Raw genomic sequence first — 18,471 nt, forward strand, 5'->3', positions numbered from 1 at the left:
TGAATTATCCCATGAGCCCGGCATTCAATAAGTGAGTAACTGCCCTAGCCAGTCTGGCTCAGCAGCTGGACTGCTGGCCCTTGGATTGAAGGGCTGCAGGCTAAGTAACGTTCAAACCTCAGTTTCAGGCTCAATCTTCAGCCCCATTTGGTGTGTATGTGGGAGGCAATCAATCGATGTGTCTCTTTCACATCAATGTTTCCCTCTCTCTCTGTCTCGCCCCCTCCCTTCCCCTCTCTTTAAAAATCAATGAAAATATCCTCAGGTGAGGATTAACAAAAATATAAAAATAAAAATGACTAAATTAGCTAAATAAATATGAAAAGCAATAAATGCCTATGTATCTTATAGCTCTACCTGGGTCTTGTAGGTTTGTGGTACTGACAGGTTTCTTCAATTCAAAGCCCAATAGGTAGAGAGCAAGACTGGGTGGATTGCGCTCCAGCGAGGTGATGAGAAGATTCAAGATATGGATTCTTGTTTCATGACGGATTCCAGCTAATTTCTTATCAAATTCTGACCCTTAATGTAAAAATCACAAAACAAAATTATAAAACAATAAAAAGTGAACATTAAGTCAAATTTAAAACCATAAAACTTTTTTCCAAACCTCTATGTTTTCTTTGGTTGCAGTTTACCTGGTTAGCCATCACACTGAGTTCAGATTTGTTAATAAGTTTCCCAAAAGCCTCATACATTTATGCTAGCAAATTCTCTCAGTTCTCTTATATCATCACTAGACAGATAACCAACAGTTTCCTTTATAGGAAGTGTTTATATAAAATAAGAAGTACACATTTTAATCTAGGGCTTACCATCGTCCAGCCGCATAAATTCGTCTGTATCTTCATTATCCAAACACTCCACAAATCCAGCCATCAGCTTCTGACTTATACTCTGAAGTCATATGAAGATAAAAGAAATTATAAAGTTTCTAAATATTAGAGAAACTATAATAAACATGATATATATTTATAAACATTTGTATATAAAGAAAGGCAAATCTGCACCAAGTATTGAGATTTTAGTTACATTTTTAATAGAAAACTCAGTTCCTTAAACTGCCATGAGTTAGCTCTCTATAAAAATAATTAAAGAAACAAAATTTTTAAGTTTACTGGGATTTTAAAAACCTTTATTATTGAAAGTATTACATATGCCCCCCTTTGTCCCCCATTGGCCTCTTCTAGCCCACCCCACCCCAACCCAGACCTTCACCACTCTACTGTCTGTGTCCATGGGTTATGCATATATGCATACAAGTTCATTGGTTGATCTCTTCCCACCCAGTGACTCTCCCCTGCCATCCCTAATTTTCTTTCTCAAAGAATCAAACTAGTTTTTAAAAAATATATCATTAAATTGTTATTTTATGACCTCTTCATCACATACTAAATTCTACAGAATTTAACTAAAGTATAAAATAAAATTCTCCGGGCGGCCGGTTAGCTCAGTTGATTAGAGCGTGGTGTTAATAAAATAAAATTCTCATCTTACATCTAAAATTCTCATCTTTAGAAATCTACTACTTTCACTAGCTTTATATTTCTGGGCTGAGAGATTAGATACTACTCAATCTCCACAGGAAATTTAGCAGGATGTTAAAAGTAATATCCAATGAAGTGACACAAATGCGGATCATCAGAAATCCATAGAAGTAGACAACTCACAACAGTGAGACACACTCAGCAGTGCAGAGGCTCACTCGGAATACAGTTGACAGAGGGTGAGACGATAGATGCAAGAAACAAACAGAAGTTGCACTTACAACCTAATTACTGTAAGGAGCTCAGAGTAGCAACAGTCTCATTAGACATTACAATCACATACTATGTATAGATAGTATAATCAATTCTACAGTCTATGTAATATCACTGTGGTATTTGTTAATTTCTCCAAATATAAAGCACAGCTCTTTATACAAGTAGGTTTTCACCCAGCATACATAAGTACACTTATTCCTGGAGAATTTTCTCACAAACAATACAATTCCTCCATAGACACTGTGACTTCCATATGAACTCAGATGCACCAAAAATTAACAACAACAAAATCTGTTACCTGGTCTTGTGTGAAATCTCCAACCAATTTTATCTGAATATTGGTGTTGCAAGAGATACAGCAGAGGATCTTGGCACTTTCAAAAGCCAATTCCGGATTAGTATTGCCATGATACAGGTATCTTTAAAGCAAGAAAACATTTGAGGAATAATGTAATGAGATTTGGCTTCTCATTTGTCTCAATAAAGAACATTTAGAACAAGGGCTTCTCCCACCCATATAGCACTTTGGGTTAAATTAGACAACGGTTTCCCCTTCTAACCACGTTCAGCTTCTTATGGGTTGAATTGTATTCCTCTAAAAGTCCTATGTTGATATTTAAACCCATAGTGACCTTGGAAAATAGGGTCTTTGGAGAAGTAGTCAATCAAATTAAGATGAAGTCATCAGGAAGGGCCCTAATGACTGGTGTCCTCATAGAAAGGAGACCTTTGAACATTGACACACATAGGAAAAAAGCAATGGAGAGCTGAAGGCTGAGATCAGGTGATGCTTCTACATGTTCAGGAATACCAAATAAGGCCACCAAACAACCAGAAGCTAGAATATATACAGTGAAAAGTTTGCTTCCCAGTCCTATCCTCCAAATACCCACTTCCCTTACAGGAGACATACAACATTAAGATTATATCATTTTATACTAGAATAGAACATAGAATAATTAGAAAGAAGAAAAATAAATTGTAAAGTAATTAAAATCACAGGAGACAGAGAAGGCAAGAACAAAACAAGGCGCAAAAAAAAAAAAAAAAAAAAAAAAGTACATTAGGGATCTGTCCAGATTTGGAAATCAAAGCTAGAATCCCATCTAATTCATTTCATCATTTTTTTACCTACAACTATAGCTTACCTGGCAATATTCACCACATTATCAGCCTTCTTAGTTCTGGGATTGATTCCCTGCAAAAGCTGTTCTAAAGGAGAGACTATCAGAGCCAGCTGACTCTCTCTTAGAAGGTCCATAAAGAGATTTTCCTTTTGCAAAGTAAGATTGAGAAGTGCAAGGCAATGCTGTACCGATTTCTCTAAGTGTTTCTTCCCTATAAACCAAAAATGGACGTTAGAAAGTTCCACATGAATAGTAGAAACTCATAGTCAAGTCTTAGGAAAACAGATAAGGCCTGGCCAGTGTGTCTCGGTTGGAGCACCGTCCATGCACCAAGGGGTCACTGGTTTAATTCACGGTCAGGGCACATACCCAGGCTGTGGATTCAATTTCCGATCGGGGCACATAGGAGAGGCAATTGAGAGATGTTTCTCTCTCACATAGATGTTTCTCTCTCTCTTCCTTCCTCTCTCTCAAGTCAATAAAAACATATCCTTGGGTGAGGATTAAAATATAAGCATACACACACACACACACACACACACACACACACACACACAAGTTCTAGATTCAAAAAGCTTTCAAGTTCTCAAACTTTCAGCAGCAACTTCACAAAACTGCTCACCCATGCAAGTTATGGTAATTTTTGTGACTCAGATTCCTTTTATGCAATGGCTTCTAGGTCATTTTGTTTTGTTTTGTATTTGTTGTTGATCCTCAGTCGAGGATATTTTCCATTGATTTTTGGAGAGAGTAGAAGGGAGAGGGAGACAGAAAGAGAGAAACATTGATGTGAGAAAGACACATTGATTGGTTGCCTCCCACATGTGCCCCGACCAGGGCCGGGGATCGAGCCTGCAACCAAGGTACGTACCCTTGACCTGAATGGAATCCGGGACTCTTTAGTCCTTGGGATGACGCTCTATCCACTGAGCAAAACTGGCTAGGGCTAGGTCATTTTTCCTGTACATTTTCCCTAACTATTTAGAGCAGTGATTTTCAACTAGTGTGCCACAAAAAAATCTTAAACCATGCAATATCTGACTATTTAGTCAGGGGCATCGACCTCTTTTCCCTTAGATTATCAAATAAAATGACAACAGCCAACGCAACAATAGCCATCCAGTGTGAATGAATCAAAATTACATCTTTTTTGTCAGATAGGCAAAAAATATATTTTTTGGTGTGACGATGAATTTTAGTCATTATGTGTGTGGTAAGATGAAAAAATTTGAAAATCGATGATTTAGAGCAACGGTTCTCAGGCATCTAGTGCAGCCGTGGGCAAACTACGGCCCGCAGGCCGGATCCAGCCCGTTTGAAATGAATAAAACTAAGAAAAAAAAAGACCGTACCCTTTTATGTAATGATGTTTACTTTGAATTTATATTAGTTCACACAAACACTCCATCCATGCTTTTGTTCCGGCCCTCCGGTCCAGTTTAAGAACCCATTGTGGCCCTCGAGTCAAAAAGTTTGCCCACCCCTGATCTAGTGGGTAGAGGCCTACAATCCACAGGACAGCTCCTACAACAAAGGATTATTCAGCCCAAAATGTCAATGATGCCAAGGCCGAAAAACTAATTTAGAGTAATACATGCTCATTGTGGAAAATCTGGGAAATAAAGAAGCCAGAAACAAAACAAGGATCACTTATAATCCCATCGTTCAAATTGAAAATACACAGGCTCTGAAGCCAAGCTGCTGAGGTTCAAATCACAGTCCTGGCACTTTCTGGGGGAGGATGTGAAACCTCTTTGTGCATCAGTTTCCTTAGTTGTTAACTGGAAATAATAGTATCTACCACACAGGGCTTGCATACAGATTAAATGCATTAATACATGAAATGTGCTTTTAAAAGCACAAAATGCATAGTAAGCAATCAATCAATAAAAACAATTATTTATTTAACATTATGTACCAGGCACTATAGCAAGTGCTTTTACAAATATTATATGGAAAAACAAACAAAAAGTACTTTAGATTTAAATGTACATATGTTAAACATGTTAAAGTGAAGGTCACTATAATTACCTCTAAAGAATCTGCAGTGAGACAGTTATAGTGAGTCTCTTGTCCTTTACTATCTATGCTTTCACTTTTAATATATTTTCATTGTATGACTCCCTGACAACACTACTGTAGATAGAGAATTTTACTGTGAAAAAGATCTTCAGAGGTCATTGGATTATTTCAAACCCTCAGTTTACAAAAGATAAAAATACCAAAACTGTTTTCGAGACATAAGACACGCAGGCACGTACCAGGGAAAGGGGCATAGGTGTCCAGCTGCTTAACGCCTTCTTCCAGTAAACTAAGCGCAAGCTCCAACATGGGTGACTCATTTAGAAGATGATACATCAGGCTAAATCCTGGGGGCTTGTAAGCTATGATTTCTTCTCCTAAATAGAACACGGTCCAAGAGATGGTGAATTAGTATTTTTCTCACACTCCTGAATGTGAGGAATGTATGAGACATAAATTAAATGGCATTTAAACAGACCAAGGCCAAGTTTCAATTTAGAGACAATGATACAAACTGTACACCATAGTAAATCCCCAAAATGCTGATCTGCATACAGCAATCAGTCACTTATAATGTTAACTCACTAAAGAATCTGTAAGGCAATGTTCTTCGGCTTCCATTCAGTAAAATTTTACTTTAATGGAAATAATATAAATGACATAAAATGTATAAATTATAAATAGTTTTATAAATAGCTGACATCTTGTTTGAAAGTGATGGAATTAACTACCTTGTATTTCCACAAACTGGTCTACAAAATCTTCAAGTTGAGGCTCATAATCTCTGAGCAATTTGTAGAACACCTCCAAAACAACTTCAGCAACTTCCCACTATAGAAAGATACAAACATTTCAGTAACAATAAAATAGTCCAAGGTGATAGCCAGGCCAGGCTTTTCCTTCTCCGACTTTCCTCCAGAAATGAGTGAAGTCCATGTCTACTTTATTAATTTATACAAAGCAATACAGAAATCCCAATTTATTTTGCTTTATTTTGCTAAATGATAATGAACTGGCTAATTTTTCAAGGTAAACATTTGTAAAAGTATTATTTTAAAAGAAATGTTTCTACACCTGATATTTGGGCTTCATTAGCAAATCTGAAGCACTTAATATCTAGTCACAGTCCATTTATAATTAACATCCAACTTGGACACATATTCTCTAAGAATCTCATAGGGAAAAGATCTGAGAAATCATCTCCTCTAATCACCCTTATTTCCCGGGTGAAGAGAGTGAATGGTTTTCCATGAGACCATAAAGCTTGGCAGCAAACATGTGGGAGGTCAAGCTCTGAACTTCTAATCCCAGACAGTGTGCTATCCTGTGGCTCTCACCAAAGATGTTAACAAGACATAATCACTGCTAGGCTTGCCCCAAAAGAACCCATCATCACCTTTTTGTTAAAAATAATTTAAAAACTATGCAACAGAAAGAAAAAATATTTATGCCAAAGGAAAAATACAATAGTACAGACAGTAAAATTAAAACTTTATTTTAAAAATTAATTGCATAGAATTTTTAAAAGGCTGAATTTGGTAATTATACACAGATTTGTTTTATAGATTATTATTTTCACTGCACATAATTTTATCAAGGCTGAGTTTGGGAATTGGGACTATATCATGATTTTTTTAAAACTACTATTTTAAAGTTATTCACTTTTTCTATATTTCCAAAAATTTTAAGATCATTTATTTAAATAAAAAAGGTTTATCACCACATAATAATGGATTTCAGGACTGAAAACATACACATTGCCTCTAACACTCTACACATTTATCAAGCTATCTCAATCCAAAGCACTGTTTTTGTGAGAAGCCAGTGTTCTAAAATATAGTGCTGCAGTTAAACCTGAAGAAGACATTCAAGTGAAATCAATTCACAAAACTGAGGGAAATTTTCTTGGGGTAAATATGTTGGGGAGGAACTGAAATTAATGATGGATAGGGAAAGCAGCAGCACCTGAAATGCAGACATGCGTGGGCGAAGAGTAGTAACACCCATAAGGGCATGGCTGACTAAAGCTCTGAACACTTAGGTCATAATGACCTTTTTAAGAAAAGAAAAATAAGATATTTAAAATAAATGCCCCAAAAAATATCAGGACACTTTGTTAAAGAGATTGCAATTATCAGCATCCATTAGCCATCAAAATAACTTTTATGAATGAGTCATAATTACTACTATTGTTTTATCCATTAAGGGAATATATGTTATCAAGGTAATTCTAGAGCCTAAATAAAATGTATACCCCTCTTGATGTTTATTTTTGCTACATGAGAAGCAAAAATTATGAAGCCATTGACCAAAAAAAACCCCCAAACTTCAGTTACCTGGGACTTAATTGGAAACAAACTATATTTAGTGATAAGGCAATGACTAAACTATGCTAGATAAAAGTAATAATTATGCAGTCATTAGAAAGACTGTTTTCAATTATTATTAACACATAAAAAAATCCTTTTATGGTTTAGTGGCCAAAACAATAAAACTAATGTAATTAATTATCTGACTTAAGTACATCTGCATAGGATAAAGACGAAGTAGTTATCTTTCCTTTGGCACCAGGATTACGAATGATGTAATGTCTTATATTTTTCTATATTTTTCCAAACTGTCCCAAATGAGCATAAACTTAAATTTTATAATCATTAATACAAAAAAAAAAAAAAACCCAATAGGTTCAAAAACAGCAAACTTTAAAAATAAGGTAGAAATATACCTACAAGATACATGTGAGGATATTCTGTGAGGCAATAAACAGTATTATATACTAAAGTGAATTACTATGCTTGATCTTAGCCAAAAGGCCAAGAAGCAATAAACTAAAGTGAATTATGTCAGAACCTGGAAAGGTCTCTTACATAGCTTACTGGGTAATGCCTAGATCTGGAAGCAGACTCCTAGGTTCAAATCCTGGTTCTGGACCATAGGCAAGTTCCTTAACCTTGCTAAGCCTCCATCTGTAAAATGGGAATATTAGTAGTACCTGCCTCACACTAAAATTGGAGTTACATAAGATGATAAAAACAATAAACTCAGCTGTGATTGTGCTGCAACCAGAGCTAATGTGCATAAATATCAATGCTCCCTCAGCTTCTATCCATGGCAGACACTTAAATGGATCATAGTTCACTTTCCCACTAAGCCAGAAGTGCTACTAATCAAAATAAATTGGTGCAAGTTTAAATTTATTTCGATCCCTAACCTAAATCATTGCTATAAAAAATAGTGTTTTCAACTGACAAAGGTGTAACATTTTTGGTTTCATTTTGGTCAAAGTTTGTTCAATTAAGGACATTAATGACTGTGAACTCATAGCAATTAAATTACTGATCACTACAAGTCAGTGCTTTGGTTTTAATGCCCAAGATTATTTTTAATGCATATACACTAATCAGACCATAGACATTTCAGTATTAAGACTGTGAAGCTTACTAACTTGCAAAAGCTAAAATGAATCTGTAGTATCTTATACCTTTAATAGAAAAAGTAGCAATATATGAATAAGGAGAAAAAAGTTTTTCTCTGAACGTAACCTTTTCAGCTGCTCTCCGGTAAGCTCTTGTGCGGAATCGGAGAAACACAGAATCTCTAAGGAACTGCAAATAAGGATCAAAGCCAGGGGGCCTCAGTCCGGCACCCAAATTAGAAGGAAATGAGCTCTCCACCAGAGTACTAATAAGCTGGCAAAAGGCCCGTGTCAACGGGTATTCTTCACACCGGGATTCTATTTCATTTAGTTCAACCTTCCAAAGAAAAATAAAGAAAAATTGATAACATAAAAATACGTTATAAGGTGCTATAAGGTGCCAAGCACTTTGCAGACATTAACTCAACATTGTTAAACTATCACACCAAAACACGCAAAACAGATTATTACCATTATTCATTTAAAGAAAGAAACACAAAAGTATTATATACTTAATTTTAGCCAAAACCCAGGAAGTGATACAAAGTATTAATAGTACATGAATCTAGTCAGGGGTGGGCAAACTTTTTGACTCGAGGGCCACAATGGTTTCTTAAACTGGACCGGAGGGCCGGAACAAAAGCATGGATGGAGTGTTTGTGTGAACTAATATAAATTCAAAGTAAACATCATTACATAAAAGGGTACGGTCTTTTTTTTTTTTAGTTTTATTCATTTCAAAAGGGCCGGATCCGGCCCGCGGGCCGTAGTTTGCCCACGGCTGATCTAGATCAATCACATGGAAGGATTTCAAATTCTCATATATTGTTTCCAACTTTGAAGTGAAAGTAGAAATCTTAAGTGTTTCTTTAAGAAAGAGAGAGGGAGCAAAGAGAGAGAAGAAAAGAAACAAAGTCCCACTTCAGGTTGACTCAAGTAACCTAATTATATTGAGGTCAAATCAAACTTTCAGTCTGGAAGGCTGCCATGTAACAACCTTTTCCAATGCTGAAACCTAAAGTACTTTAGTTCTTTTTATTAAAAGTTTCAACACTGACCAGCAAACCCTTTAAATGAAAATACATTAAATTGGAAAACAATAGAAACTTAATAGTGTAAGAATAAGTCCTAGTGAATCATGTGATTGTATAAATATAGCATTCAAACTAAAAGGAAAACTTTACCTCTATACCAACAGCTTGCCTCTGGCTTGGAACCCTTACGGTCTGCAATATCTTAAAATAATAAAAATGAGAGGTTAGGAGCAATCCTCATTCACCAATGAAAAGTAGTGGCTTTGCGATGTAATAGTCATATCCCCACCCACCACATCCACATATCTGACAATGTCAATCAGAACTGACAACTGAGAAGTCTCCATGGACTTCCATTAGCAACTGTGTCGTGGTCGGGCAGAACTTCCAGTTACCTGGGCTTCAGAAAACTGGTCATTTCTAAGTGCACACAAGATACATTTTCTGCAAATTTCCTCTCAGATATTCGAGGAATGAATTTTAAAAGGATTTATGGGATGAAATCTCACCAGTGTTCTAGAAAACTAAGTACACTTGTTCAGAATAGGTTTCTTATGTTGGCAGAGTTTTGAGTTAAGATGTTCTGTCCTGACCTTGCTAGAGGCAAACATAGCCTATGGTATAAGTAATTATATTTCATGTCAAGCTACTTAACTCTCTTGCAAGTTAAGAATATACTATTAGGTGGAGGCCTTTAAAAAAAGCCTTTCTCTGAGGACAGAACTGTCTCATTAACATCTTCAGGACACATGTTAGAACATAATTAGAATAGTTTACTGCTTCCAAACAGTTGCTTCTACGAATAATGTGTTAGATTCACAGGCCCTCCTTATGTTGTATTACTTCTAAGACAAACACAAAGTCCATCCAACCATTTTCCTAGCAATCACGCAAATGTACCTCTGCAGAGTCCATCCTTAATTTCTTTTACCACATATAGAATAACTATGGTATACCTTGACAGAAAAATTCCAATATGGCTTACATCTAAAGAAAAGAAAAATAGGCACTCCCCACATTTAATGAGTTTAGATGACTTCTGAAGGCTTATATCATCCTGGTCTCAAAGACAGGGTTGAGGAATTCTGTCCATTCATTAATCTCTTACACTGAAAAACTAAGTCTTAAGAGAAGAACCAGTCTCCAGTAACCTAGGAAAGTTGTCACAGATCCAAGAGGAAAAACCAAGCCTATTAGTTTCTAATGCTCAGGATGGAAATGGTAACTTTCTACTTGAGAAGTTCATGGTATATGATAAGTTTCAAGTTGGATGCTCTTGCTTCTATAATATTATCAAGCCTCACTTTCCAAACTAAACTAATGTAAATGAATACAGGAGCTCATAACACTACCTGAGTGTATTCCAACGACTGCCAGAGGAAAGCAGCGATCTCGGGTGACTTGCCAAAAGCTGCCAGTGTCCTCAGTAGTTCGGCTTTCAGAACAGGGGGAATACTGCATTGCAGGAGTCCCAGAATCACCACCACAGGGGTCCACTGAGGATGTTCACAGAGTGCCAGACGCGCATTTTCACTCTGAGCATTGGACACAAAAAGAATAAGAGACTTTCCATTTACAAAAGCTAAGAAAAATGACCAGCAATCACGCAAATGTCTAGCATCTGCATCACGGGCTTAATATGTCCTAAAATAAAGGTAAGCCAGTGGCTTAAGCTTGAAGTCTACCAATGGATCAACTCAGATCACTAGCTCAGTCAGTGTAAAGAATGGAAGAGAAACAGCCTCTGTAGAATTACTTTCACAGCCCTAAGCATGGAAAATAATGCATGCAGAGATAAATGGTCTGCCAGGTCACATAAATCTTACCTAGGCACTCTAAATCCTTTCTGAAACAATATAATATATTCTACTTGTAATACAATATGTAAATGGATAAATACTTGTCCTTTACTGACATATATGGCATCAAATATCACGCCATTTTAATTCAATGAGAAATAATTACCTTTTTAAAAAAAATCCTCACCCAAGGATGTTTTTATTGATTTCAGAAAGAGGAAAGTCAGGGGAAGGGAGAGAGAGAGATGAAGAAAGGGGGGTAGGGGAGAAAAACACTGATATGAGAAAGGAACATTGATAGGTTGCCTCCCACACACACCCCAACCTGGGCCAGGGATGGAACCCGAAACCTAGGTATATGTCCTGACCAGGAACCAAACTCACCACCTTTTTGGTGTATGGGACAACACTCCAATCAACAGAGCCACCTGGCCAGGGATAACATTATGTTTGATGTCTAATAATATTATGCATTATTGGGGGGCGGGGAGAAAAACTATTCCTATCCTTCAGTCAGAATGTCAGACTGAGCAACTTCTCTTTACTCTGGTGAATCATAGAAACACTAGAAGAGACTACTGAGCAGAAATATTATATAATGAAAATAATGTATTTTTACAAAGACTAATTTGGTAGTGGCGGGTAAGATGGCTTGATGTAAGGAGAAGAGGAGTAATTCCGTAAATAACTTTTCTTTTTAATTAAAAATATTCTTTTTTTAATATTTTTAAAATATATTTTTATTTCAGAGAAGAAGGGAGAGGGAGAGAGGAATAGAAACATCAATGATGACAGAGAATCACTGGTTGGCTGCCTCCTGCATGCCCCCTACGGGGGATCGAGCCTGCAACCGGGGCATGCGCCATGATCAGTGACCGGGAATCGAACTGTGACCTACTGGTTCATTGGTTGACGCTCAACCACTGTGCACCACCGGCTGGGCTAAAAATATTCTTTATGGGGCAAAGGGGGGAATGGAGACATCTGTAATAGTGTCAACAAGAAATTAATTATGGGACAACACTCCATAATTTTAAAAACATTCTTTATGTACACACACATCCACACCTATGCAGGGAAATTCTCTAGAAGGATGAGCACCCAACAATTGACTTTTATTTGCCCTTATGAATATTTTCTTTCAGGTTTAGGCTGTTATTTTCTTATAAGCTTAAGGCAATAAGCAGGACTACCATAACTATATCTTCTAAAGAACTGAAGAACAAAATTCTATAGGAGGCTTCCCATAAAGATGGCACAGTAGGTAAACACAGAGCTCACCTCCTCCAACAACCACATCAAAATTACAACTAAATTACAGAACCACCATCCTTGAGAGCCTGAAGACCAGCTGAACAGAATGCTTATAACTAAGGATAGAAAGAAGCCAAATTAAGACTGGGTTATAAAATGAAATAAGAAACAAAGCTAAATAAAACAAAACAACAGAACATAATTCTATATATGTGCTAAATTGATCACTAATAAATTTAGTGATATACAAGCTTAATACACAAAAATATGGGGGCTCCTTAAAATGCCCAGTACTAGAAAGCAATAAAATTACACTCTCATGCTGTGGATGGGTTACTTACCCAAGTAATGATGGTAGATGTGAGCTGTAAAAAAGCAATCAGTCCATCCTGCTCCTTCTGGGTGATGCCACGCGAAGGCAGGTGGCGGTAGTGGACACTGTCTGCACTAGGAAGATCCTTCCGGAGGTGTTCATGGTAAAGCATTAAGGAGTGAAAAAAATGTTCCCAGGAAACAGGACTGCCCCCTGTTCCCTGAATATTTTCAACTGTAAAGAAAGACAACACAGAATTTTCTTTGAAAAATGTCTAAGCACTTGCTTGGAAATGGAGGAAGAAAACAAATTTAAAATAATAAACGTGGTCTTTGTCCTAGATAAGTAGTGTGTTTAAAATGGGTTAGGCCCAACTGGCATGGCTCATTGGTTGAGCATCAAACTATGAACCAGGAGGTCACAGGTTCAATTCCCGTTCAGGGCACATGCCCAGGTTTTGGGCTCAATCGCCAGTAGGGGGCGTGCAAGCAGCAGCCAATCAATGATTCTCTCTCATCATTGATGTTTCTATCTCTCTTTCCCTCTTCCTTCCTCTCTGAAATCAATAAAAATATATTTTTTAAATGGGTAAAATCCACTTGTGAGCTAGAACTCTGGATTAATCTGTCAGGTCTAGGAATGGGTGGTGCCCATGTAAATGCAAAGATTAATTACTTTGGATGTCAGTTATCTACTTCGTATCTAGGAGAGCTCCTCTGTGTTGTCATGTAACTATACAGGGCTACTTCTCCCACCAAAAATTCCCCAATGTTGAGTTTAAATTCTCAGAGAAAGAGATAACTAACAGTCTAGATTTGTAATAACACTGCTCATTAAATACCAAGCACTGGAAGCAAAAGCACAGCATATAAGACAAGCAAGCCAGGCAGATCACACTTCCAAACATGGCTCCCCAATTACTTGTGACTTTGGGTAAATTACTTCTCTAAACCTCAATTTCCTCACATATAAAACGAAAGTAATATCTACCTAATAAAGCAGATGTTTAATAAATATTTCTTTCTCTTCCCTTTTGCAGTGTTTTTGGCTTAACCAGACTCAAGTCTGAAAATTAAATGAGGAAATTGGGAGAGGGTCGAAAGAAAAACTATTAAGCACAGAAATGTAGAAGGCACACACACATTAAAGACATCAAAATTAAGTGGCAGGGGGATATAGTTTGCTTTGAGCACCAGATGTGTTCTTTAAAATTGTTATATATTAATTTTTATTTCTTAAACTGAACTGTATTTTATAAAGCAAATGGTAAAATTCCCCAGCTTGTGAGAACATAATCAAGGCATCACTGTGCATAAAGCCACTGTGTATTACTTTCCATTATTATAAAAATAATTTATACACCTGGTAGAACCTATCACAAATAAACAATATTCTTTAATAGAAAGGGGAATACTGAACTCAAGAATTTTAGAACAAATTTAAACAACATCTAGATTTTTCTTACCATGACTACTACCATTGACTTTGAGCAGGCTAAAACAGTAGTGGGCACACTGGGGCCCATTGGCCAATCCCTGGAGCATTTTCAGATAAGGAATATAAATAGTTGGAGGCAACAGGTCACCCATTTGCCTAACAAACTTTGACAAGACAACCTGAAATAGGTAGAAACCATTAGTTTACATAAAGCATATCTTAAATTTAAGGCAAAAGGGACTACCTAATAAAGACTATATATTAACGAAAACTAATTAAGTGCTCTGATTTAACCCCCCAAAGCCAAAATAATCTGGTATTCTACTTATGAAAATTTGTTTTTTTAAGCTTGTCACTAGCAATTTAAATATCTCAATGTCTCAGAACATCAGATTATTCACATTCTAAATATGCAAAGCAACTGAAGAAACTTACCCATCTAAAATTAACCAGCAAATTCAAAGATATACCTAGAAATCAGAGTTACTAAATTCCAATCAAATTTAGTATAAAGACCTGCAACCTGAAAAAATATTTTATGGTAGCATAAACATATTTTGTTTTGTGTTCCAGCCAATACCTACACTCGTGCAAGTTCACTTACTAACTTTTCCTTATTCTTTAAATCTATTATCAACAGCTAAAAATATTATTCAGAATCATTAGTTGGAACTCAGAACTGAAAATGTAGAGATCTCTGGATATTACTGTTAAATCTGTTAGGTGTAACAATGGTTTTGTAAGTACGTACAAAAAACAGGCTGATTTTTAAGAGCTATTAACTTAACCAATGAGAAGTGAAATGTCATGCTGCCTATACTTTACTTTAAAATAATCCAGCGAAATAAAAATAGGAAAAAAATAACACTAATAAATAAACCAAACATGACAAGATGTTAGTAGCTATTAAATTAAGATGCTGGGTGTTCATTATAATTAATCTCTCTTCCATGTTCAAGAATTTTCACAATAAAGTTTTTTTTAATATCTAAGAATTTTAATAAATCCTTCTCTAAAACATTTTTAAAGGGGAGAAATATGAAACAATAAGTGTAAGAAATCAGTAAAAAGAAGTGGTATCTGATGTTAGACTCTACCATAAATGAAAATTAAACACATGAAAGCTGCTAGAACAGGAAATCCCAAAGACAGATGTGGCAATCTGTCTCATTTGCTACAGCATGTCATACTTTAGTTAATGTAGGGTAAAAAATGAACTTTTCCTACACTATCACTGACTCATATGCACTTTGTCATCAATTGTAACTTCTAAGCTTCTTCCTTTAGTACTTGTACTGCTCCTATCTTCCCCAACTTGTTAAGAATGTGTATTGATTAGTGTCATGCGTATGGAGGACAGACTAATACTAATAAAATTCAAGGAAGTTACACATAGAGACTAGATACCTTTCCCATCTCTAAGGATTTAACACCTACCTAGTATGTTCTAAAAGCCTGACTACATAAACTTCAAAATAATGAGAACTTAAATTTAAGAGTTTCAAATTTCCTTTAAAAGGAAAAAGTGTAAATTTCTAAAGATTATACATTGGTGGCCATTTGTGTTAACAGCAATAACATCAGGCAAAAACATTTTTCATGTTTTCAGGACTCCCAATTACCATCCCAGAGTAGAAAAAGGAAGAGCTCACCTGGCGTTGAGGGGGTCGCTGATGAGCCACCCCAAGGTAAGAACCTAGGATGGTGGTAGTCTGCAGAGGCTCTGAGGGACACCAATATTCCAAAGCAAGCTCCAAATTAAAAGGGTTCTTTCTATATAGCTCACCAATCTGCAAAGAGTAAACATGACTATGGAAAAATGTCTATAACTCAAAAATTACTTTTAAATAAAAATTTACATTTTTAATGAATTTACTTAAGAAATTCGATCAAAAATTTTCCAAAGTTAAAGAAAAAATAATGGAAGAAGGGAGATGACAATCCACCCAATAAAATGGCTTACCAAGAGCATTAAATGTTCCAGATCCCTTCTAAGTGAAATGGGGGGTTCATTACCCATCTGCATACTCATATGAATCATTCGAGCGTCTTCATCTGCCCGATTCCTCAACTGCTTCACCTAACAAATGTATTACATATGGTTTAAGAAGTAAATTTATTATACAAGTGAACAATACTGAAAGCAAGAAATCAGGCATTTGAAAGTGATTACATAAAAGAAAAACGGTTTAAATATCAATCCCACTTTAATGACATGAAGAAATATGGAAAACATTTTATTGTAAATAAATCCACAATTTATAGCATCTTAAAATTTCAGTGTATTTTCCACTACAGAAAAGTTGAGTCTATCTACAGTGTTTCTCAATGGAGACATTACTGACATTTTGGGCAGGACATTTCTTCACTGGTTTGGATTATCCTGAACAATGAAGGACGGTTTACTGGACTATCTACTAACTACCAAAAACACTGCGATAGTTAATGTAACAAGCAAAACTGGTCCCACTCATTTCCCAAACCAACTCTGAAGGACAGTACAGCCCCGGTTGAGAATTATTCCCTTACAACATTTGTGTGTACTAAATGCCAACTGAAATTAAGAAACTTTTTCTTCCTTAAAAAAAATATAGTTAGATATATCCAAAATTATAACTGGAGATTCCAACAATCCTCTCTCAATATTCAATAGAACAAGTACACGTACAATCAGTATGGATATGAAAGACTTGTACAGCACTATCAACCCACTGATCAAAGACGTCTCAAGGAAAAATAGAAAATATATTAAATAGAACAAAAAAGAAAATACAACATATCAAAATTTGTGACACAGCTAAAGCAGTAACTTGAGATAAATATATAACATTAAATGCTTATATTAGAAAAAAAGGTTTCAAATCAATAATCTTAGCTTCTACCTTAAAAAAATGAGGTTATATTAAACCCAAAGCAAAAGGAATAATATAATAAAGTGCAAAATTAAAAGCAGTGAAATAAAGTATAAAAATATCAATGAAGCCAAATCAATAAAATAGATAAACCTCTAGCTAGGTTAAATAAGAAACAAAGGGAGAAGACACAATTAGTAATATTAAGATTCAAAGAGAAAATATCACTATAGATCCTATACACATGAAAAACGTAATACAAGAATATTAGGGAAAACTTTATACCAAGCAATTTGAATGGACAAATTCACTGACAGACACAAACCACCAAAGCTCATTTAAGAATAGACAACCTAAATAGTCCTATGTCTATTTTTTAAAATTATAGTATCCCAGAATTGTGAATAAATTCATTATTTATCCTACCCAAGCCATTTGTGATTCTGTTTAATCAAATTACTCTCTCATCCTTCATTTCCAGATACCATTATTATTCCATAACCAAAGTCCCAGCTGTGCTACTAATTAGGGAAAAATTTAAGCCTTAACCTTTCTAAGGTTTCATTTCTGCAAATGTAAACTAAAAGGATTAGCAGGCTTCTTTCTATTCCAAATTCTGTGATTCTACCAAGTCCTTCAAGGTTGATGAAGTGTCAAGCTACCTGTTAAGTATTCCTTGACTATTCTAGTCTGAAATGAACTATACTTAGCTTAAATAAATCCATAGTAATTTAGTGCCTATACCTCTCATTTACTTACTATTAGTACTTGTGTTTTTCTGTGTATATGTATCTTATCTCTCCAACTAGGTTATAATTCTTTGCTGGCAGACAAATGAATCCCCTACTTATTTGACTTCTTCACAACGCCTAGCATAGTACCTGGCAACATGAGAAACTCAACAAACATGATTCACTAAATAATTAAGCACTGCTTGCCTTATGGATACTTTTTTAATTTGCCTTATGTTTTTCAAAAGGTATGATATCAGAACACACATGTCATTACAAGTGTAGATTCTTTAAGAGTGCTTTTTTTAAATAGACAAACACAAAAAGTGATTTTATAGAACTTTACTCCCTTTTATTGCCTGCCACCTCCTTAATGGCTTTCTTGGAACAAAACGGCACACGGAGCATATGCTATGAAGGACCTGTCTAAGATTGCTCTAAAAATCTTTTTTTGGATCAAGCCCTTTATTCAAAAATAGCTTTTGTATTGATTTCTTTAATCCATTAAGTTACCTGTATCCATGCAAAAGCTCATTTATATACTACTAGAGGCCCAATGCATGAAATTCATGCAAGGGGCTCAGCCCTCGCAGCCCCGCCTCATCCAGAAGGTTATCCAGACGGTCTTCCAGAAGTTTCTCTAGACTTTGCCCTGCTGTTCGGTCTAATTAGCATATTAGCTCTTTATTATATAGGATAATTGAGAATCTAGCCCTTGCTGGTT

At 35.8% G+C, this 18,471-nt stretch overlaps 1 protein-coding gene across 5 annotated transcripts in view; it reads right to left on the reverse strand.

Annotated features, from left to right (window-relative positions):
• Positions 1 to 18,471, reverse strand: part of NUP205 (nucleoporin 205) — a 123,450-nt gene that overhangs the window by 44,102 nt on the left and 60,877 nt on the right. For all 5 annotated transcript variants that reach the window (XR_004970949.1, XM_036328581.1, XM_036328580.1 and 2 more), the window contains exons 9-21: positions 16,128 to 16,244; positions 15,817 to 15,954; positions 14,193 to 14,343; positions 12,756 to 12,961; positions 10,714 to 10,896; positions 9,512 to 9,562; positions 8,455 to 8,664; positions 5,644 to 5,743; positions 5,152 to 5,289; positions 2,912 to 3,101; positions 2,062 to 2,182; positions 816 to 897; positions 358 to 522 (exon numbers count right to left, since the gene is read on the reverse strand). Coding sequence is in view for 4 of the 5 variants with exons in the window: in XM_036328581.1 (XP_036184474.1) it covers positions 358 to 522; positions 816 to 897; positions 2,062 to 2,182; positions 2,912 to 3,101; positions 5,152 to 5,289; positions 5,644 to 5,743; positions 8,455 to 8,664; positions 9,512 to 9,562; positions 10,714 to 10,896; positions 12,756 to 12,961; positions 14,193 to 14,343; positions 15,817 to 15,954; positions 16,128 to 16,244 (1,852 nt within the window). In the remaining variant the exon portion in view is untranslated. The remainder of the gene's footprint in view (positions 1 to 357; positions 523 to 815; positions 898 to 2,061; positions 2,183 to 2,911; positions 3,102 to 5,151; positions 5,290 to 5,643; positions 5,744 to 8,454; positions 8,665 to 9,511; positions 9,563 to 10,713; positions 10,897 to 12,755; positions 12,962 to 14,192; positions 14,344 to 15,816; positions 15,955 to 16,127; positions 16,245 to 18,471) is intronic.

The sequence above is a fragment of the Myotis myotis genome, unplaced genomic scaffold (genome assembly GCF_014108235.1).
Source record: "Myotis myotis isolate mMyoMyo1 unplaced genomic scaffold, mMyoMyo1.p scaffold_m19_p_11, whole genome shotgun sequence".
Classification (NCBI taxonomy): Eukaryota; Metazoa; Chordata; class Mammalia; order Chiroptera; family Vespertilionidae; genus Myotis; species Myotis myotis.